Genomic DNA, 23,753 nt, shown 5'->3' with positions numbered 1-23,753 from the left:
TCCTCCTCTCAGTCGGAGCCAGAACCATTTACAGTATGGGCTTTAGTAAGGATTTATTGGTTATGGATATTCTTCATCATGGTGATTGGGCTCCTCCACCCTCTATCTCCCTCCTGTTGACCACAATCTGAAACGCACTTCCTTCCGTCCCCAGAAGAGGCCCATTGGTTCTGGAGATATTGTTGTTTGGTTCCCTTTTTCTTCTGACCTCTTCAGTTCCAAGTCGGTATGGGACCTCAGAAGAGCTCATGAACCTTTGTCTCCTTGGCACAAGTTGGTTTGATTTAAGGATCACATTCCCCACCACAGCTTCACTGTTTGGCGGGCCTTCTCCAACTGCTTCCCAACGCAATCCTTCCTCATTCACGGCAAATCCCTACCTCCCCATCCTGTTGCCTTTGTTGGAATGCTATTGGAGATGTCAATCATCTCTTCTTTGATTGCCCTTTCTCCTCTTCAGTTTGGAAAGGGCTTCTGGCGAAGTGTTGGCCTTCGAGTAGATTCTGTCCTTTCCAAGGGAATGGATTTGGGCGGACTTGACTTGTGCTGGGAAGACTATCTGTGATGTGGTGGTCAAGCCTGCCTTTGAGGCTACCATCTATCATATTTGGATGGAGCGCAACCTCAGAAAATGGACTCCACTCTAGATCTTTCCAACAAGTTTGGGACTTTATAGCTTTTGAAGTCCATAGTAAGGTCCCCTTCAACCCCTCCAAATGTGCTAACACCCCCAAGGAACAGGCTTATTGCTGTCTCCTGGGGCCTCCCTCTCTCCTTGCTTCAGCCCCCCTACCTCCTATCTGAGGATTGGGGCTGATTCTATGTTGCTTTGTCTCTCTCTTATTTTGTTATTCTTTTCCCCTGTTCTCTGGGGCTCCTTGTATCATTCTCTCCTTTTGGTAATGAATTATTTATTCACCCAAGAAAGAAAAAAAAACTCTAGACAGCTAGCTTTCAAGCTAAGGACTCCAACATAGAAAGCAATTTAGACTAACATTCCTAAATTGCAGCTCACGTATGGACTATGAAGGCTCAATTTTTAAAATAAATTAAAGACAATTCCCAGACTCCACGTGAACTACTACAAGACCCTTCTAACAGCTAGATCAACTCCAAACTTTTAAATAACAAAACAAAACTATAATTCTGCCCTTATTAAAATGAGAAAATGAAAATCATACCCCTGATTACAAAAAATCAGACTACAAATTAGAATGAATCTAAGTCACCCAATTTGGATCTTGGAGTGCCTTTGTGTTACTCCATTGAGCTGATCTGAAGATATCATTGATGTATGCATATAATGTTCTTGTGCAAAACAGCCACCCACATCTTATCACAATGGGTCCATCTTTCCTCTTCACAATGAATATGTGATACTGATTGTCTGTTACAGGGGACACCTCACCATGCCCTGCATGTCCTCAATCTCCTCTCAGGGTTTCTGCAAAATTTGGATAAAACTAATTCTCTCAAATGTCAACTCGTCCACCAGATACCCTTTTTAGATTTCTAAAAGAATTTTTGCAAACTCTTTCTGTTGCATGGTCACTCACCATCAGATCACAGGTATAAAGTTTATGTGAAGATACCCAAATATATTCAAAATATATGCATTGGGACCTATCCTAAACACATCTTGCAATCAACAATATTTTCAGCATGTTCCACCTTATAATTATTGGGAAAATCACAAGATTCCCTTCCTCATGCTCACGTTACAGTAATTGATTTCTCAAATGCAACTGGAGTTTATCATGTTTCAGTATGTGTGATGCAAATTCATCACCGAAATAGGCTTGTTTTATTCGGAATAAGTCTAGGGTTGGGTTATGTTGGTTGAACCATGGGTCAGAGAGAGGGAATAAAATAATGGAATGACTTGTATTAATGAGAGAAAGGCCCCTCTATTTATAATAGAGAGGAAGTTACAAATAATAGAAGCTAGGCGATGTGGGACTAAAACCCACATAGCCGACATAAGCTAATAACACTTAATAACATAAAATTAACCCCAAAAGGACCGGAATACCCCCACGGTATTCTGGTGTACATTATTCTAATACTCCCCTCACGCTGGATTATACAAATATGAAAGAAGGAAGATCCAGCCTGAACTAAAGAAAAAAAACTCTCTACTAAAGAAAAAAACTCTCTCCATAACAATGCTAACACTCCCCCTCAAGTTGGCGCATACAAGGTACTAATGCGCAACTTGAATAAAACGGGAAAAATAAGTTGTAGCAGAATCCAGCTTCAGAATGAATGCAGCTCCCAAATAGACCTTCAAGAACTTGAAAAAAAAATAGACCTTCAAACTTGGACAGACTTGATCAGCAAAAAAGGCATCTCTCACCAATCTTTGTCCAATAATGAATCTCTGAAATATAATCTTGAAGATAAGTAACTAGGGTAGCCGTCAGATGAGTCAAGCAGCAGTAAAAATCAAGCAGCGGAAAAGATCAACCCAATTTGTAGAACCTCATATAGGCAGGCAACAACCAAACATCTTCAAAAATAACCAAACATCTTCAAAACTTTTAACATCAGCCTCCCCCTTAACCAATAACAAAGTAGATACCCTTTGGCAATGGTGAAACCTCTGACCTTCTATGTTTTGCACCAAGTGTCCCTGCATGTTCTGCTCTCTGCAATGGTTGCAGGTATACTGTATATAATCCCCCCCTCACGTGGAGTGCACGTGGACATACGAGAGATGATTGTAGAGATAGTGCAAAACATAACAGTCCAGAGTTTGCCAATGGCTGCCAAGTATAATGGAAAAAGAAGAAAAGGCAAACAAGAGAATACCATGATCTTCCAAAGTGTTTATGGGGAATGCCAAGGTATGTTTCGAGAGGTGGTGAAGGAAAAATAGCAGTGGGATTATGAAGGAGTAGTAAATTATGCAACATAAAGTTCCAACCATCTTCCATCGATCAAACAAACACTTTTGATGGAAACCCCTGCAGGGGAGAAACTCCCAACTCCAATGGGCAAATCTGAAAAGTATACCGATCTGATTTGAAGTAAGGAAATGCTCCATCTTTCAAGGCCTGATCAATCTTCAAACAGGGAGGAGCAATTGTGCGAAAAACTCCAAGGTAGAAACTCCCACATGCTAAACAGTACTAACGAAGATATCCGGACAGCAGCTGAATGAAGAAGCTTCAACAAAAACTGGATCAGATCTGAATTAGTAACAATGTTAGGATTCAAGCTCCAAAGTATGCTGGATTTAAACCAGAAAGGCTCCACATAACTGAATAGGTTCGTAGGGGTAGCCAATAACCGTAGAACACACTGTTGTAGTCCCAAAGAAGCTGATCTCCAGGGTAGCAGATTCGAGTCTTCCATAACGAAAGAAATTCGATCTCCAATAAGAGGAAACTCAATCATAATCATAGGGCAGCAGTATGCCACTTGAAGGCAGCAGTAACACATCAACCAGTCATGCTGATGGAAGCCAATCAATAATACCAGCCAGATAGGTAGTAAAGCTCAAAATAACCAACAAAGACAAGATAAATAACCAGACAAATCCGTAGGCAGTTGAAGCAGCCCTCCATAGAGGAATAAGTAAGTGAAATAGGGTATAAATTAAAGAAACCAAGCCAACAGAATGAATTGTAATTTTTACTAAAAAAAACCTGATGAATGATGCTGAATAATGGGCTGAATACTCCTCTGATGTTTATAAAACTCTCCTCAAAAAAATCAACAATAGTGGACTGCGATCGATTATAGCCAGGGTTTTTTACAAAAACCCTGAAAGTGAATATCGATTGTAGGGAAGGGGGCTTCAACAAAAGTGAGGATGACTTGTCAAAGGTGCAGGCTTATTGTAATACAGGCTGACCTCAACTGCTGGAATGGATCTCCAGTTCAAATGAACAATCTTCTTGGTAATTGAGACTTGATCTTCATGTGGGAGAAATACCAAAAATCGCAGAAAAAGAGGGCAGCAGCTATGTTGTGCAGTAGACCTTCTTCAAGTCATAAATAGTTGAAGTAGAATGTCCTTCTTGATGGTAGAAACACCAACAAAAAACTCCAATAGCAGTAGGTAACCCTAACCCAAAAAATCGATTAATGTTAGGGTTTTGAAAAACCCTGAAAAATAGAGATCGATTGGGGTAAGGGGTCTTCAAACACTTGGAAAGAGGCAAATACTGAGGTTGAGTGGTCTCTGTAGGTGGAGTAATCATCCCTCAAAAGGCAGCAAGAACTCAAACTGGTAATCCTAATATCGATTTGAGTTAGGGTGTCAACAGGGAACCATAAAAGGCAAGATGTAAAGATTCTGCTGTAGGGACAGATCCAGCCATCAGATTATGTTCAAACTGAGGTCGATTAGGGCTTGGATTAGTTGGGAATTATCCCTTAAATTAGCTGCATCTGACAAAGGGAAACCCCAAAATCGATTAGAGCCAGGGTTTTGAAAAACCCTAACAAGGTGAAATCAATTTGGGGATCTAGGCTGGAAAAAATAACAATTGATGGAGATAAAGAAAAAGGGAAGTTAGGTTTAGGAATAGGGTAGAATAGGGCTGGAAAAAGGCTGCATAGGGTGTTCCTAAATTAGAGGATCAGGTTTATAGAGATCTGATCTCAAAGAAGGGGAACTCCAAATCGCAGATGAGGCTTCCAGTAGGGTTTTTTAATAAAAAACGATAAAAGAGAAAGGGGGGCAGCACTAAATCATCGATATTATGTCTACCTCATTAGTGCTGCCCTTGTTTTTGGGCTGAAAGGGAGAAGAACTGGAGCAGGAAAAAATGAGAAGGGAGAAGAGGAGGAGAGATCGATTAGAGGAAAAGAAGGGAGAAAATAGGGTTTTTTCTTCTCTCTAACCTAGATCAAACCAGCTCTGATACCATGTTGGTTGAACCGTGGGTCAGAGAGAGGGAATAAAATAATGGAATGACTTGTATTAATGAGATAAAGGCCCCTCCATTTATAATAGAGGGGAAGTTACAAATAATAGAAGCTAGGCGATGTGGGACTAAAACCCACATAGCTGACATAAGCTAATAGCACTTAATAACATAAAATTAACCCCAAAAGGACCAGAATACCCCCATGGTATTCTGGTGTACATTATTCTAACAAGTTATATACATGTTGGGCCTTTGATCCCATGGGTTTTCTATGTAATAGGCTACTTTTATGGGCCTAAAATATGGGTAATTAGGTTACATATGGGATTCCTTACTTAGTTTTATTTTTATGTAATTAGTGGTCATGTGATCACTTAAGTGATCATGTGACTTGGTTAAGTGGTCATGTGACAACTTAAGTTGGGCTAGATTAGGACTCTATAAGTCCAGCCATGTTTTGAGTCTATTTCCTTTAGTATTTTAGTTTCCTAATTAGTTTAGGTTACCTAATAAGTCAAGGATTGGGTTAGGCCTTTCCTTTTTAGTGTAGAAGTGTATTTTTGAGTCTTTTATATAAGGTTGTAAGGGGGTTGGGGAGCATGGAGACGAATTTTGATATTAATGAAAAGCTTTTGCTGCTCTTCTTCTCCATTGAAGATTTTTGTCTTGTGTTTGATCAAGGCTGGTGGGATCGGTGTTTGATCTGATTGACACCTTGCGGTGGGAAGCCCAGGTGGTTCGTTGGTGGGATTGGTATTTGATCCAATCGACAGTGAAGCCCGGGTGGTTCTTTTGAAGCTTTCTTTTGGTGTTCTTCATGCAAGATTCAATTTTTATTCAAGTTTCTCCGTTCAAACAAGCTGCTGCTAAGGATTCTCTGCAACAATAGTAAGTTTGAATCATCCCCATCCCCATCCCCTTCTTCTCCTAATCCCCTACAACCCCAACCCTAGCTTTCCCCCTTGTTATTTTCAAGTTTCCCATATCCTAAATTCCCCACAGACCTAACCATCCATCCATTCAGCCCCATACTTGGACTGAACATCCCTCTCTATCCCCTAGACAGTAGACACTCGATCCAAAGCTGGTCCAATTCTGACCAGCAAAAACCCTAGATTCCATTATCTTCCTCTTTCCCAAAACCCCAAACCCTAAACCTAAATTGCTGCCTATTCAAGTTTACATACTTCCCTCCATCAAAACATCTCAGGACCTTCACTGATAGACTCCCCTACATCAACTTGACATAACCCACACATCAAACCCTAACCCTAATTTCACCATAAACACCTATTTTAGCCTAGCCAATTTAGTGTTCATAGCAGACCCTGGTTCACTGGCTTCTAGTTGGTCTCCTACCAATCTAGGACTACATTAATGTGGCCTGCAAATAATCAAGTTCAAAGTGTGCTTCGCTAGGATAAACAATGAACCAACTACACCTCACAGTAGTGAGTATTAATAGGCAGCCATCAAGAGTCCTCACTGTTTCTCCATTGGTCATTTGTATGCATACTCATCCTATGACCAGAATAAGGAGTCCAAAGGGGAAAAAAATATTCCACACATATAGCTCTACAGATTCTACGAATAGCCAATGTAAAATCTGAGATCATGGGGATATACATGTGTCATGGCTGAGATTACGAATAGGCATGATGTTTGTTTATGGGATATCATCAAGAAGAGAAGACATTGCCCATCCATGATCTCAGTAGATAGAGCAGCGATTTTTACCTGGTTCCTGTGAAATTTTATTCCTTTCTTAGGAATCTCTCTCTCTTACCTATATGTTCCCTAAGAATAAAAACATAGATGAGATAGGAAGCTACAATGACTCACCATATCTGATAGTTTTTGGAGTTACTCTTGGCAATGTTTTCAATGAAATCCAATTCCTCATGAAGGTCAGTATTAAGTGTCTCAAGTATAAGACGCCTGAAATGCCACACCTAGAGAAAAGAAAGAAGAGCTTATACCAGTCAGCACTAAGAAAGCATGGAACAATGCATGACAATCCTGTAGCAATCATTGTGAAAGGGCCTAGAGGGATGCTGCTGTGAAATCCCTCCTAGAAGAGTATGCATAGAGTATGCAGCCAGTACTTTTAACTTTATTGAAGCTAACAGGTTAATGAAATTGCCTACTAATCAAAAAGAAACACACTATCCAGAGTTGAATTTCTTCATGGACAGAATACGCATGCATTTCTTGGAATTTAGCTATATAATCAATTTTTCAATTTCGATGTCACTCTAATACATTCATTTCTTATGCACAAACAAGAAAGCTTAAAAGAAGGGTCAATCTCCCTCCGCTGCAGTGATGGCAGTATTATTTTTTATTTTTTGAGTAGTTGCCCTTATCATTATGATGCAGTCTACCACAGGTTAGACAAAGATTTCTTTAAACTACTTTGTGCTTTGCTCTAACTGAAAATATTTCTCCCTAAAACTAATCAGAACCTAATGGACCAAAACTGACCTGTTGAATCAGAGGCGTAGTTCGAGAACTCCGAGATCTCGCCGAGTTTCTCGGTTTTTGGAAAAGCCGAGACGAGACTGCCTACGAATCTCAAAAGTGCAATATCTCAGCGAGATCTCGGATCTCGATTGGATCTCGGTTTTGACCCATTATTTTGACCCACCTACCACTTAAATACCTTACCTAATTGGACAAAACTCGACATATCTCGGCGAGATCTCGGGTCCAGATCTCAGGTTGACCCAAAGTTGAGGCTTCGAGTTGAAGAAAAAAAAATGCACCAACTCAGCGAGATCTCGGACTTGTCTCGGTTTTTCCAAGAGTCGAGTTGGTACCGAGACCCGAGTTTTAGTACCTTGATCAGAGATGGATGACTGAGCAGATCAGAATGACCAGATAAGAAATACATTTTGGCCAGTTGAATAATGGCACACTATAATTTTGAAAATCCAAACATTAATAATGACTGTTGATATTGTACATTGAATACTACAGCATGCTTCTAATTTCTGAGTGTTATGTAAACATTATTTAATTCCGACATGCCAGATAATATAGGTAGGATTAGTTAGACACTTCCCTTGTAGATTTCTCTTGTGTCCACGTGTCATGTCGGATAATTGTGTGGACACAGCTGGAAAGGGTCTGATGGTAAAACAAAAACAATAAAAGGACAGAAAACCTGCTCCTCATGATAACAGTCTATAATGATTTTAAAGGTGAATGACTGTCTATCTCCAGCTTTGTTGCACATGATCAAACCAGAGCGCATAAGCAAGCCCAGCTCTAATTGGCTCCTATAATCCTATCAATAAATTCTAGAGGGCCAATTAAATTTCCAGAACAATGTCCCAGAATTGCTTAGAATTTAAGTTTGTCATTAAATTTTATCACAACTATAAGAATTCCTGCAAAATCTAAGTAGCAAAAATAAGGATTTCTGTTGGATTTTGCAGGAAAGTTAACTAGTTACCAATCAGAGAATAAGAAATCAATTAGAAATCTGCACATTTCATCCTCTCCCATCCTTCCACTCAACCAAACAGGGAATAAGAAATCGATGTAGTATCAAAGTTTCTGATGTAGATCAAAGAAAGAAAAATTTTCGGATTTGGGTATGGTTCAGTTATTTTGGTCAAATTGAGCCTGTGGTTCAGTAACTTAGACCCAAATTTAAGTCCCCAATGGGTTATATGGGTCATGGACTAGGTGATTTTGAGTTTTGTATTGCAATGGACCCATTCTATAAGCCCAAAATAGAAGAGACTTGAATCCTACACGAAAATAGGGATTGGTTTCTATTTTCAGACTTTCAGTTTTAAATAGATACTACTTAGATCTTAGGATATCTTACCTTCTATTTAAGTTTCTTATTGTACAAGGATGAAGATAAGTCGAACTAAGACGGAATATATGGTGTGTAACTTATTGGTGAGAGGGAGATCCCACAAAGTGATTATTTTAGATATCTGGGATCAATCATAAATAAGGAAGATGACTTAGAGAATAACGTTGCCTAGAAGATTAAAATAGGGTAGATGAAGTGGAAAGGTACGTCAGAAGTACTGTGTGATCAGCATATTCCTTTAAAGCTTAAAGGAAGTTTTCATAAGACTGTCATTTGACCAGCTATGACGTATGGTACGAAATGCTGGGCTGTTAAGAAGTGTCGTATAAATAAACTATGAGTAGCGGAGATGAGGATGTTGAGATGGATGTCTGGGAAAATTAGAAAGGATAAAGTAAGGAATGACCATATTAGAGCTGGGTTGGGAGTAGCTCCAATCCATGATAAGCTTAGAGAGAGTAATATGAGGTGGCATGGCCATGTTCAACGGAGGCCTTCGGATACCCCAGTACGGAGAAGTGACTTGATTCAAATTGAGGGAACCAAAAGAGCCATGGCAGGCCTAAAATAACCATAGGAGAAGTGGTGAGGAAAGACATGCTTAGCTTAAGCCTCGTATCATGTATGACTTTGAATAGAGCTGATTGGAGAGCAAGGATCCATGTGGCTGACCTCTTTAGTGGCGAGGAAAGACATGCTTAGCTTATGCTTAGCCCCCACTATAAGTGTGGGCCTCTTTTAGAGCACTCCAAGCACCTACATATTGCAAGGGCCATTGTGCCTATACCTGCAATTTGAAATGATTAATGAAGCTTTGGTTCTTATGCTAAGTTGATGTGTGATGCAGTTGACTGAGGTGTTATACCTTAGGTGAGTGAAAGACTGGCCAAGGCCATAGGTGAGAAGCCTTGGTCATATTCCCCCCCCCCCACTTCTCCATTTTCTCTTCTCCATTTTCTCTTCTTCCTAGTTTCGATTTTACTGGACCTGCAACAAGCTTCACTTCAAGATACCGAGACCATCTTTGTTCTTTGTTATTGTTGCTGGCAATCCACAGAAGACTGCTCCATCGATTCTTAAAGAAGGCTGGTATTGCAGAGATTCAAAATCAACCCCGCGGCAGCCTTGTTTGGAGTTCAACTGCAGCAACATTCAAGTTCCTACAACTCAAGAACTATACATCAAACTTTGGAAGGGGTTACTCTACTTATACTCTACTTTGATGGTACTTTCAAGTCTATCTATTGGCTGGTTAAATCTGTGGCTGTAAGTTTCTATTTTTCTCCGTAGAGTTACTGATCATGTTCTTACTCCATTACTCCCTACCCAGCCATCATCTGTGGCTTACCTTTTGAAGTGTTCAAGAGATCCTACCATCCTACCTTTGACAATAGTTTGAGCCCCATCTGAGGTGGCTGTTGGCTAATCCTATTGGTTGATCTATAGATGCTATTTTGGGGATGGTTCTGTAATTTTTACTCTGGCCATCAGTTGTAACTGTGATTTTAAGGTATTCTGACCTAAGGGTCACAGATTTTCAATTAGTTCCTGATTCTGACAGAAGTAGTAGCCATACTCGGTAACTCCACTGTAGGCACCAATCTGACCCTTAGATTGTGTTTATATTATGTGGCCTTATTACCAGTACATATCCCTACTGTTGACCCAGTTTTTAGCCCTATCATCACCCTCATTACTGCTGTTAATCAAGGGTGAACTGCTGTACAGCCTGTACTGCAGTGCATTCGATCCTACCATTGGGGGTTAGGGTTGTAACCTTGCTGTTTAGTGACCCTAGTCCCATCAGACCCCCAAGAAGAGAATAAAACTCCACAACAAAAAGTCAATCCAACCTGCAAGGCTTCCATTTTGTAAAATTTTCACTTCAGAATTTGCATAATTGGGCCTCTTATTTCACTAGAGTAATAAATAAGTCATGCAAATTCAAACACCCAGAAAAAAAATAACTTTAGAGTTGTATGAAGCAAGAACAGGTAAAATGAGGCGAGAAAAAAGTTCCTCTTCTACTCGTTCAGTTGTCGAGTTGATTCAGTGAGTTACCGTGTAATTCCCGGCGTTCATGGCAATAGCCTCCCAAGTGAGACGCAGAGATCGAGGGGTTCTCTCGTCAGCAAGATAAACAGCTCGGAAGTAATCCATGGTTTCCTTGAAATCTTCATGGTAAGCGATGGGTACGACTGGGTTGGGGCCGTCGTCTTGAGGGACTGGCTTGATGTCAGACCATTCGGGTCTCTGGCTGAATGGGATCCTCTCATCTTCATCTGAATCCATGGAGCCTGATCAGAAGTGATCTGGGATTTCGATAAAGGCCTTGTTGAGATAAGATCTCCTTCGAGGGGTTTACATAAGATTTTGAGGAAGAAAGCTCAAAAGCGTTTAAAATGCAATCAATCCAGGATTATTTATTTTGTTTCATAATCCTTTATTGGGTTTGGAATTTGGATGTAAACTTTACTTTATCCAAGAACTGTTAGGGAGCTAATTACATGTATCGCATCTATGGTCACATGAAGGGATTCGGCTCCTCTCCTGCCAGCCCAGTGCTCAGGGAGTGCCCGGTGAGGCATCCAACAGCATTGGGCTACTGGGCACGCGAGGATGTGTTCCTGTGTGGGGCTCGGCGTGCATCCCCGCACGCAGCAGTCCAACGCCGTTGGATGTCTCACTGGGCACTCCCTGGGTGTTGGGCTCGCAAGAGAGGAACCCGATCCCACATGATGATGCACATTATTAACAATATCAAATCTATCAGATGGACCCAAAATCTTGGCCATTTGATCGATAGAATTCCATTGCATTTAATCCATTCATTTTTATTTTTTGGGTAAAGGTTTAGCCACCATCCTAGGGTTCACAGAACCCTATAGGGTTTTGGTATGTTTCCAAACTACCCCCATACCTTCTCGCGCACATCGAGAAACCACGGTGAAATGGATTCACATTCACCGTGGTTGAAGGAAAACTCGGTCCAACAATGAATGTCATTTATGTTATCATATAGGATCTATGAGTAGGTTGAAGAGACCTCTAACAAGCCTTGGAGGACCAAACCCACATATGTGGCAAAATACAGGGATGATTTGTGGCTAAGGGTAAGAGGCCAACCAAGATTGGATGTAGCTGGTTTTCCACGAAATCTATTTCAGTAGAGCGTAAGATGTCGATGGCTCGAGGTAGAGCACTCAATGGGCTAGGGGCCAAGGCCATGTTTTGGGTTACATTTGAATTTTCTTCGATTAACCTTGTATCGGATCCCACTTATAGTACTTAGGCAGCATTTGATATGTATTCTTGGAATGCATTCTAAGTTGATTTCGCATTATTAGATGATAAAAATAGTCAATTCCAATTGATTCTGATGGAATTAGAATCCATCAATCGAAGTTGATTTTGTTGTCAATTCCACTTAGTTAAACAATGAATCTAAGAGAGGAGGGAGGGAGATTGAGTTCAAATTTCCAAGGCCCATGGAGCAAGGATTTTAAAATCGGAATTGGGGTCAAATCAGTCCCAAAAACCTTAGAATTGGCCCCTTAGATTTAAAACCCATAAATCTGGTCCCAAAAACCCTAGAATCGGCCGCTCCAAAATAGCCCAAATCAAGATCGGTCATGGCCGATTCCAATCCAAATCAAATCCGCCAATTGGATCGATCCTATTTTGATTTTTAAAACCGTGCCATGGAGGGATTTTTATTTTTTTTTTTTATTTTTTATTTTTTTGACAAATTGTACTTTATTAAGGAATATTAACAGAAGTGGGGGAAGAAAACCCCATTACAGTCAAGACTAAGATGGTTTGACAAAAATGAGGGAGGGGAGATGTTCCAGATGATAAACATCTTAGTAATAATAACAAAAGAAGCAAGGTTATCTGCCACATTATTTCCTTCTCGCAAAGTATGGAAGATAGAATTTCACCAAAAAAAAAGCATGGAGGATAGAAATATTCTGAATTTGAGCAAGGAGATCGAAGCAGTCAACAATTATATACTTAGTATGCCAAGAAAATGAAGCATTCTTAGAGGGAGAAATTCATATTTGTACCAAAGAGGTAAGACTTAGGTGCATTTGAGAAATGAATGGTTTGCATCAACTTGATTTTGAGAACAAAAGGGGCATACATCTGGAACCATAATACCTCTTGAGTTCAAAAGTTGAGGAAGGGGCATCCTGTCATGGAAATTTTCCAAAGAAGAAATCAAACTTTTGGGGTTTTAGAAAGATGCTAGAGCTTCAACTAAATTGGATTTCTATCCGTATTTGCAATGGGAAACAAGATGTGATCTGTTGATAAAACAAAGAAGTTGGTTGAAGATGTTGGAGCCCAAATAATATTATCATCTTGACATATACTTGAGAAAGGGATAGAAAGGATAGTCTCACCTATATTAGGGGACCACCATAAAGAAGTAACAGGGGCAATCCAAATCATGGAATTAAGAATAATAATGTCAACTACTCGAGTAAGAGCAAGGAAATGAATAGGGGAGGGGGCTGACAAAGGAATTACCCTAGAAATCCTATAATCGAACCATGGATTAACAAAGAAACCTATTCCAATTTGATAAAAAAAATCCCTTTTAAAGAGAGACTTACATCTAGAAATAGATTGTGTCACACCCCGGCCCGGTTAATAAGGTCATGGTGTGACCGGATGCCAACTGACACCCAATCAACCTCCAGGATCACAAGTGCAGTACTCCCATCCACAGTTTATCATAACACAGCAAATCAAACGCAACGGAAGATAATAAGTAATAATGATAACAACAATAAATAACGAGATCTGAGTGATAAACTTGATATTTATATAGATTGAAACTTGTATTACATCTATACAGTCCTCACAAAAGTAATACAAGTCAGAAGTATAAACAGCCACTATAAGCTTCACTATACAAAAATAATGTATAAACACAAAAGATATTAGCCTGCTCCATCGGGCCAGATCATAGGGGCGCGCACGCATCGCATATGCAACACACATCATGTACTTCAAACTCCTGCACTGCACGACCCTCATCGGTGTGGAAGTCCGCAGCAGCATCAAGTCCAATTCCTGGTTTCTCAGAACCAGCCATACCATCAGAAAAAGAGGGATCCATAGGGGTGAGCTCCACTGAACCCAGTAAGGAAAAACATGCAAGCAGATGCAAATAGTCCATGATGCATGTTCTAAATTAAGCATGCAACTAGCAATAGATCTAGGTCTCATGAGGTTTAAGTGTTACTGTAGTAGGTATGATATTTTCAGTCCCAGAAACACAAATTAAACATCGGTCACCCGAGAATACCACTCTACTACGGTGAAGACCCGTCAGTTCCGGAATGTACACATCAGACCCCGGCGGACCCTCGATGCTAACCCTACTGTTTGTTCCCATTTTGGTAGTACTCTTCAGACTTAGGATAGTGAATGGCATTTCGGAATTACCCTTTAGACCTGTCACAGGTTATCCAACACCTCACCCCTGTTGGCAAAGGTCGTAGCACTAGGTTTATGATAGCCTAACCATATGCATTTCTAATATGGATGACCTATGAAGCAGTAGATAGTATAGTAAGCAGTTCAAGCATCATCTGTCAAACACATCAATATATATCACAGTGACAATTATGCAAATGCAGTATGAAATGATAACCTATTATCATGCATTCATCTAATGCAAAAGAAAGCTACAACACTACATGACTAATAATCCTATATTTATGCATGTCAATGGCAGCCAGCATAAACAGCAAATTAAGTAAAGAAACACTCTCAAAATAAGTAAAAAACCCCTTACCTGAAGTTGGATGACTGTATAAGTCCGAAGATGATACAACTCCACAAAAAACCTCACCTAACAGTCCTAACAGGTAGTAAATCGCATAAATTAGACACTACATAGATCTAGGAATAAGCCCAAACCATCTAGGATCCAAGCTAGGACAATAGGGGTCAATCGGATTCAGAACTGCCCTGAATCCGATCGACCGAAGGGGTCACCAGCCTGAATTTGGTGGGTAAAACAGTAGCTGATTTTTTAGGTCTAACACATGGATCTTGCCATACATGGAACCTAATCCCCCAAATTAATTTAGGAAAACCTAGGGTATTGCCATGGGGTCATTTTGACCTAATTACATGTATGATCAAGCCAAGGGTTCCAATCATAGAAGATAATGAAAGGATTCTTACAACCCTTATGAACATGGCAGATCATCATAGAAAGAGGGCAAATGGGCACAAGGGGTTGGAGGTGATGCCCAATTGTGTTGGATTAACCCAATTGAGTTAGGGTTTAGGGCCTTTATAGGTCAACCTATCTAATTACAAGAAGGTTGGGTTGATTGAGTCATAAGCTCAAATGGAAATCAAAGAAGAAAAGAGGAATGGGAAATTCCAGAATTTGGATGAGCCATCTACCTTGGGTTGATGTGTAGAAAGTAGTAGCACACCACCAATGATCCCCTCCCAAGCTCCCAACTTCAATTGCCAAGAGATTTTACAAGCCCTAGATTCTTCTTCCCTTCCTCCTCTTTCACTTCTTCTCTTCCTTAGAGTAGAACCGAATTTTGCTTGAGTTGGAAATGAACATCTAAAGCTAAGGACAACTTATATATGAAGGGATAACTAAAGGCTGTTTGGTTTAGCCTTAAGAAAATCAGTTTTTAGAATTAGTTTTTGTAAACTAATTAAACCAGAATTTTCAGCCTAAAATCCCATGTTTAAGTCATGGGTTAGACATACCGTGACATAATTGAGGCCCTAGGCAAGTTGGCACACAGGCAGCCCCGGACCACAGAGAATGTGGATCCCACAAGAGAAAATTTACGTCTCAGTCCCCCATAACACTATTAAAACTTCAGTCTTATATGTAAAAACAAGTTCTTATCTAAACTAGGCCTATGAGATTGTGAGGTTCTGCATATGCTCAATCCAGCATGTTTGACATATGAAGCGTATATGCTAGGACTCGGCAAGTTCTTCGGATTCAATGATGGCTAACTGTGTTGGCTCCCCGAAATCCTCCATAGGTGAGTCAACGGATTGATCCGAATCCACAATCGATGCAACCCACAACATAGAGGTAAGCATGGACATTGAACCAGAACCTAAAATCATACAAGTTCGAAAGGTTCAAATTAGAGGTGGGTCTCACAGATTGCCACCCCAAGATGTTGTTGGAAGACATGCAAATTGGAGGAAGCAGCACCTAGGAAAGTATTTCGCTTTCATTACTCGACCCCAGAAATAAAGATTTAAGTGTAGAAGTTCTCAAGCCTTTTTACATAATAGAGCTGAGTTCATATGGCTTGAGAGCTTTAGGTTTACCCCCCCCCCCCCACACATTTGGAAGTACAAATAGACCTCCAACTGATCGTAGGAACCAATTTATCATCTCCATTAGTCCAAAAGAAAGAATGGTCAGCAACATGTAATTTGGTATGTATGGATGTTGGCAATTGGAAGCATGACATATAATATTGTGGTAGAGCCGAAAGAGTAGCTTGAATCAAAGTATATCTACCAACTATACTAATGAATCTTGATTTTCCAGTGCCTAAGCCAAAAATTAACTGTTGAAAGCAATTCAAAGCAATGATCTTTAGATAACCTCCTACTTGAGAAGGGGATTCCAAGGTAGAAATCTAATCGAGACGTACAAGAAATGTGGAAATGCTCGAAGAGTTGACGTTTCAGTAGATTATTAACATTTGGACTGAACTCGGCCTTTGATTTGTTGCTCTGAATAAAAACAATCTTGCGCTAATATGTATTTAAAAGTTTTGGCCTCTCTCATGTAGGCTTTCCCAAATAGAATTAAGTCGTCAGCGAAAGATAATGAGAAATAGGTCCACAAGCACGAACAATTCGAACTCCGTGAAGATGTTTCATAGTCTGAACTCTATTAAGATGGGAGGAGAAAACTTATGAACATAGAATAAAAAGATAAGGCAATAATGAGTCTCCTTATTGCAACCCTCTTTTAGGTTCAAAGGGAATTAAAGGAGAACCATTATAAAGCTCAACAAAAGATGTTGACTTCACACTAAACATAATTCATTCAATCCAATCATAAGCCTTGTGCATATCAATAGTAATGGATATAAAGTTAGTCTTCCCCTTCTTTTTGAAAAGATAATGAAGAAGTTCATAGTAAATGAGGACATGATCTTGAATGTGCTGTATACCTTTAATGGGATCTTTATCCCTTCCAGTTCTCTGCTCGACCAACTGGAATGACCACCCTACCCCTACCCAAACACTCGGCCCGAGTGGGATCCCCCGCACCCCTACTAGAGGAATTGGGGAACTGGGCCGGGCAGGGAACTGCAGGAGATACTTTTCCGCTTTAATGAAACCATTTTGGTCTAAACATATAAGGAAAGAGACTATATACCTATATGGCTATATGTTGTATGGGAAACAGTTTTCTGTCTGGGAGTGTGGCGTACGCCAGCACTCCTATGTGTCTATCTCTCTCCAACTTAAAACAAGGGGGCAGAGGTGTCTTTTCACATAGGGAGGGGAGAGATAGATTCATAGGAGTGCTGGCGTAGGCCACACTCCCGGATAGAGATCTTTTTCCCATGTTTGTATATATGGAGTAGAGAGTAGAGAGTAGAGAGTAGAGAGTTCTCTATGTATACAGGGGTGCGCTATGTTTTAGCATGCGCACACCTGCAGCAATTCCTCCCGAGAGAGAGAGAGAGAGAGAGAGAGAGAGAGAGATGGGTTACTGGGGTGGTGACCACAAGGAGATAGGAGGACAGCAACAACAAAAACAACACAGGTGTGGTGGAAAAAGAAAGACGGAGAAGATTAGGCTTCTACTTTACCTCTCTCCTCGTCATGAACTAAAACTGATAACTCTTCTGCTCACCCAAGAGCTCCCCAGCCTTTCTACACCCAACCCATCATCATCATCACAGCACCAAGCCAAGCAAGGCAAAGTTACCTGGTTCTTAACGCAAGTAACATCCTCTCTCTCCTTTTTTTTAACCCTTCTTCTGGGTCCCTTGATTTTTCGGTTTGTCGCTTCGAAGACGTTTAGGGTTTCGTGATCATCGCCTCCATTGACAAGGTAAAGCCTCTGTCTTTTTATATTTTCATCTCTCCCTCTCTGTTGTTTTGATTCCGCTGACTGTTGGATGGATTGATGAGATGCGTTTCTCTTTCTTTTATTATTTTTCTGTAAATATTTGTTTTTTCCTTCGATTTCTGCTTTCCTTTTGATGTGTGATGTGGTTGTGATCCAATCTTCATCTTTGTTTCTTGGGTTCTTCTGTGCTTTCGTTGCTTGATGGTTTGATCGAAGCGTATTTATCTGTTTGGGGGTTTAATTGGAGGTTGAGTTTCTCATCCTGGCACTCCATTAGCGTCCAACTATGTCCATCGCTAGGACGTTTCTCTGCGTTAGGTTTCTGTTTTCCTTTGATCTCTGGGTTGTCCGGCTATTTTATCTTTTCGTGTCACTTCGTTTCTTTGGGCTCTGTTCATCGTTTACGTCTATGCTCGTTGGGTCAGTGCCCTGTTCCTCCCAAATGACTTTGAGTTATTTGGTGTTTGTTTTTCGATAATCGATCATTTCTGTTGTCTGTCTTTTATCGTTCCTGAAGCTTTGTGCTCTTGTTTGTGGCTTTTTTCCAGTACTGCGTGATGTAAAATTTGAGACAAGAACTTACCTTCGATATCTTTGTGAATGTTGGTTCGATTTGCTTCTCTTCCTACTGTTATTGCAGTATATTGGCAATATTGCTTCTGTTTGACTAAGAGGTTTAATTCAATATATTAACTAACCTTTTCCATCACTTTCCGCTAGCCTTTTCAGACTTTCTGGACTACTAGGTTTCTTGGGTTTCCTTCCTCATTTTTGGAGGAGCAAGAACTATCTTCCCTTGGTGCAGGTTCATTCTTTCCTCCCATGGAAAGCTTCGGTGGCTCTAGTTTTGATGGTGTTGGAAGCACTGTAAGGAAGAAGAGGAGTAACACATTCCGCCGTCCTCGGCCTGATTCACAACCTTTTCCAGATACTCATGATCATTCACCATTGTCATCTACACCACCCTCAGACAATGTTAGCAAAGTCTCCAGTGATGAGAACACTGGTTATGATGCAAGTTCTCGGAAGAAAGAGTTCAATCTGAACCAGTGTACACGGATGTCATCTAGCAGTAAAGATGATGGTGAAACGGCCTGTAAAAAGATTAGGAAGGACGAATATGATAGATTTTATGGCAATGGCAGTTCAAAAGGTAGTAATGATAATGGGCGAAGTGGGTCAGATTCCAAACGTTGCAGTGAAGGCGTTCTTGCTCCTGCTAATTGGAAAAGCACAAACAAGGTGAAGGAAAGCTCTGAACTGCAGTCAAGAAAGACAGATAGTTATATTGGCAGTGGAAAGAATGGGGAGAGTCGTAATTCAGGGGGAGTATGTTCAGATGGAATAGGAAATGAAAGCAAGTTTAAAAAGGTAAAGCTCAAGGTAGGTGGAGTTACCTGTACGATTCATGCAAAATCAACATCAGATGTTGCCTCCGGTGGTGGGTCTTCTTCTGTTAAGTCTTCTCGTTCTTCAGATGCCCCTCGGCCAAGGCAAAAACTGATTCTTCAGGTACTTACTCGATATCTTTTCAAATTATACAGTAGTGGTTATTAGAATAAGAGGAAATGTTTCCAATGGGGGAGCATGGCCCTTATGTGTGTGGGACCAATGAGAGAACACGCAGAAGCATCAGGTGGGTGGTCATTTTCGCTTTTCATGGGGGTGGGGTGGTCATTTTGCCCCCTCTATTGTCTGGGTTTGTCCAGTACACTTCCCCTCAGGAAACATTTCTCCTTGCTCCTTAGAATAAATATAGTGTTCTTGGGGCATATGCAATGGAGTCAGGGGTGACCAAGGGATCTGTCTTGGATCTTTCCTTGTCCCAAATTTATCCAGCCAGATGTTTCTATTATTTGATAAGTGGATTGTCCCAGATGTAACTGATTAGGAGTCTTTACCAAAAAAAAAACACTCATTAGGAGTCTTGAACACAGTGTGTTTATATTGAGTTGAGGGGGGTTGAGGAATAAATCTCAGAGTATTGATACCTGTAATGTTGCCACAGTGATTTTGACTATAAAATATTAATAAATAAGGAGAGGGTTTTCTAAGCAAGTGGCATAGAGGATTGTATTTTGAGGTGGGTGTGACGGAACATTTTCATACATGGGAGGGCAGTGAGGTCACTTCATGTGAGGAGGAGATATAGAGAGAGATGGTGTTGGTGTACCCTTTCCTGTCAGAGAACTTTTTGCCTAACAAATAGTTGAAATCCTTTTGGTTTCTTTATCTGTATATATAAATTGGTTGCAGGACAATTCAGATGATGATAACTCCCCTCCTCCGGAAAAGGCAAGCGGATTTCAAGGAGTCCCATGGACAAATTTCTCGAGAGGTGGTTTTAATCTTGGGAAAAGGGAGGATTCTTCCAAAGGCAAAATGTATGAAGACTCTGGGAAGCGAACAGACAAATTTGAGCCAGTTCGTAAGAGCAAGAGGGTTCCCAAGAGGCGTGTTTTGGATGATGCATTTGACGATAGTGATGGAGATGAGGAGATCCGCTACCTTGAGCGACTCAAAACCTCCAAGTCTGCCACAGGCTATGGTGCTGAATATGAAGACGATGATGATGAAGGAAGCAGGAAACAGAGAAGAATTTTGAAGGTTTCAAAGAGTAGGATTGTTGATGGTGAATATGATGAGGATATGGAAGAATATGGTTCATCAAGGTCAGGAAAAGATGGTCAGAAGAAATCAAGATCGGATAGGGTGTCTGAGGATACAGATTATTTTGAAGAAGAAGAACCAGCATCAGATGGTGAGCCTGAAGCTAAGCGGAAGAAACCGAGAAAAGAATCTGTCGATACATTGATGGAAAGCAAGAAGGAAATTTCCCTAACGACACGCCAACGAGCCCTCCAGACTGGAAAAGATGTTTCTTCCGGGACTGGAGCAAATCTGATTGAGTTTCCAAATGGGCTCCCCCCTGCCCCACCAAGAAGTGAGCATTCTTTTCTCATATTATTGCAATTCTGAAGTAAGTATATTTGTTGGATTTCCATTAGAATTTTCTGTTCCTTATTTTTTTGTTCTCCTCCCTCTTTCTCCCTTGATATAACAGAGCAAAAGGAGAAGCTTTCAGAAGTGGAGCAGCAACTGAAGAAAGCTGAGGCTGCTCAAAGACGTAGAATGCAAGTAGAAAAGGCTGCTAGAGAATCGGAGGTCTGCCTTTTATAATCTATTTTTGCTCGTTGTTTGAAAACAATTGAATCGTCTAATTTTCTTGTTGGATTCTTTCAGGCTGAGGCAATCAGGAAGATTCTAGGCCAGGACTCCAATAGGAAGAGGCGGGAGGACAAGAATAAGCGGCGGCGGGATGAATTGGCACAGGTACCAAGTAATAAATGAGCATTTTTGCAGCAACTGAGAGTCAAACTTCTTTTGTTCCTGTTATTTGACTAGAGAACCAATATGGGGTTTCATACAGGAGAAAGCTGCCAACGCAATGACGCTTGCACCAAGTACTGTTAAATGGGTCATTGGCCCTACTGGGACAGTAGTTACCTTCCCTAAAGATGTAGGACTACCAAGCATATTTGACACCAAATCAAGCAGGTTCATATCCATTCCATTCTCTTTCAAAGCCAAAATTTATATTATGAGACATTGAACACCAAACCAAACTTTTTTGTGTCCGCTGATGGTTTAATTGGTCATTGCTGTGGATTTTCAGTTACCCCCCTCCGCGTGAGAAGTGTGCTGGGCCATCGTGTAGTAATACTTACAAGTACCGGGATTCCAAGTCAAAACTACCACTTTGCAGTCTCCAATGCTACAAGGCCATACATGAAACCATGCACTCTGTAGCTAGTTGTTGATGTGCCCAACAATCTGTGGAGTGTAGGTGGTAACTCCTGCAAATTGTTGTTTCTAACTTCTGTAACTATATTATTATTAGAGCAGTTGCAATGATGCTTGATGTCAATGCAGAGATTCATTTGCTGTAAGATACGGCAGAATATCATTGTGCCATGTGGACAAATGATGTGCCAATGTTGAGTGTTGTATAGAGGACATTTTTTTTATTAGCCATGTGTTAATGTCATATAGAAATTTAATCAAATACCTACTGTGTTGGTATGCATCCTAATGTATGTATACTCCTCATTTTCCTGCATTTCTCAGTCTTGAAATTTTCAGCGCCTTATTTTGTCACTTGGCGAACCCTGTTTGGGGTGATATTTGGTATATGTAAGCAGGGAACTTTAGGGTTTATTTGCCGACAAAAATTGAGACCCATCTGATCTTCCACATATGGCAAATATTTGGGTTATGCAGGAACCATTTCCTAGGTGGACCTTCTAAGAACCAAATGCTTAGTTTTTGTAATGGTTTGTTTATAACTAAAATTTTGTGGAGAGATTTCCACCCAAAAAAAAAAAAAATCTTGTGGAAAGAATCATTGTGCTTCAATTAGGAGGCTTAGGTGGTTTGGGCATTGGATTTTAGACATGTTAGGGAAGGAGTATATGCGTTTTGGCATTCTTTGGCATTCTTTACCTTCCGCCACCACCAAATTTCCCAAACCCCTCCACCAACCCTTTTTTAGTTTTTTTCTCATCTAGGCATAGCTCCCATAAGTTTCTAAATCTACTTACTCTGTAGGTTTTGCAGCAACTCATGATTGGTTCCTCTATGGTTGGAAGATAAGAAGAAATAGAGTGAATACAAGATTTGATTCCAATACCTGAGCTGTGACGAAAAGAGTACTTGGAGAATTAGGTCATCTGCAAGTAAAAGCTATGATGATTGGTTTTACATTGGGTTTTTTTTTTTTTTTTGGGGGGGGGGGGGTGAGGTGGTGGTGTGTGATTGGGAGTTCGAGTCTCTAAAGCCATAAAATTTAAATGATTTATATCTTTTCTTACTGGATTTGCATAAAGATGGCTTCTTTATTCCATAATAAGCACTCAGGCACCATCTCTGAGACCAGGATGCATGCTATCTATATACACAAACGTCTGCCCTTTGTTTTACATTACTTTATATACCTGCAACCATTCTTATAGACTAAATGGGAAAAATGGTTTTCTTTTGTTTAGGATCCGTCAGTTTCTAGATAGGAAGCATTTGAAAGGAAAATTATTAAGCAAAATCTTTTTCTTTTCCCTCAAATTCTACCTGGAAATAAACAGAACCTCACATTCACACTTTCGCTGCAAAAGATTGTCTTGAGATTTGTATTTAGTACCCAACTGGATACATCATCTTCCACTGCAAAATGAGAGCATAGTGCTAACAGCTAGCAACTTATCTCCTCCCTCTCTGGTCTTTCTTCAAAATTTCAAACAGATGTACTGACTTTGTAGTGTTTGGAATGGCTTGCCACACTTGGTATAGGAAAACTTTTGGGTTCCACTTGGAATTTGAAAACAAGTGAATGACATGCATAGCGACCTATTAATCCTTACTGTGTTCTGTATTTGCTATTTCTGTTCGTGGGTTCCTCATGAAATAGTGCAACTATAAGGTAAAAGGCTTACCAAGTGAATGCAGTTTGTCACTAAGCAATCAAAACATGCATAAATGAACGCTGTTCTATGGACTTTATCCGGTGCTTGCATTGCAACAAAAATCCTCTTGAAGACAGGCACAGAAGCTGAAAGTGTAGCAATACTACCTGAACTAGGACTTACCCAAGAACTGAACCACAGAAATACTTTTCAATAAAGGTTTCCTTTATTGCGACATACTCTATAGGCAACTCGTCAGTTTACACTTGAACTTTTCCTTGCTCTGGCACTGTAACTGGCACTGATTGACCAGCTTCATCGCCTTCTCATTCCCATAGCTTCGCGGATGACGACTGCTGACTGTCTTCATTTCATTCTTTGACTGCTATGAGCTTGAGGCAGAGTCGGCTGAAGGTAGAAGGAGAAGAAGAGATTTTACAATGCCCTAATGCTACCAGAACTAGGACTTACCC

At 40.4% G+C, this 23,753-nt stretch overlaps 2 protein-coding genes across 3 annotated transcripts in view; one reads left to right on the top strand and one right to left on the bottom strand.

Annotated features, from left to right (window-relative positions):
* The window catches only part of LOC122667210 (protein farnesyltransferase/geranylgeranyltransferase type-1 subunit alpha), a 42,055-nt gene extending 30,958 nt beyond the window's left edge, over window positions 1-11,097 (bottom strand). Inside the window, exons 1-2 of the mRNA XM_043863452.1 lie at window positions 10,774-11,097; window positions 6,723-6,832 (exon numbers count right to left, since the gene is read on the bottom strand). Coding sequence (XP_043719387.1) covers window positions 6,723-6,832; window positions 10,774-11,004 — 341 coding nt within the window. The 5' untranslated portion in view covers window positions 11,005-11,097. The remainder of the gene's footprint in view (window positions 1-6,722; window positions 6,833-10,773) is intronic.
* Window positions 11,098-17,685: 6,588 nt separating this feature from the next.
* LOC122667209 lies at window positions 17,686-21,654 on the top strand. 2 transcript variants are annotated; one of them, XM_043863451.1, is made up of 7 exons: window positions 17,686-17,806; window positions 18,554-19,336; window positions 20,081-20,768; window positions 20,889-20,989; window positions 21,068-21,157; window positions 21,255-21,382; window positions 21,501-21,654. In XM_043863451.1, the coding sequence occupies exons 2-7, from the start codon at window positions 18,647-18,649 to the stop codon at window positions 21,643-21,645; spliced, it is 1,842 nt and encodes a 613-aa protein (XP_043719386.1). In that variant the 5' UTR covers window positions 17,686-17,806; window positions 18,554-18,646; the 3' UTR covers window positions 21,646-21,654. The 2 variants fall into 2 exon arrangements, with proteins under 2 accessions (XP_043719386.1, XP_043719385.1); XM_043863450.1 differs by having other exon boundaries at window positions 18,545-19,336.
* Window positions 21,655-23,753: the final 2,099 nt, after the last annotated feature.

This window comes from Telopea speciosissima, chromosome 7 (genome assembly GCF_018873765.1).
Source record: "Telopea speciosissima isolate NSW1024214 ecotype Mountain lineage chromosome 7, Tspe_v1, whole genome shotgun sequence".
NCBI classification, from domain to species: domain Eukaryota; kingdom Viridiplantae; phylum Streptophyta; class Magnoliopsida; order Proteales; family Proteaceae; genus Telopea; species Telopea speciosissima.
Note: the sequence above shows the minus strand (reverse complement) of the source record. Positions and strands in the feature narration are given on the sequence as shown.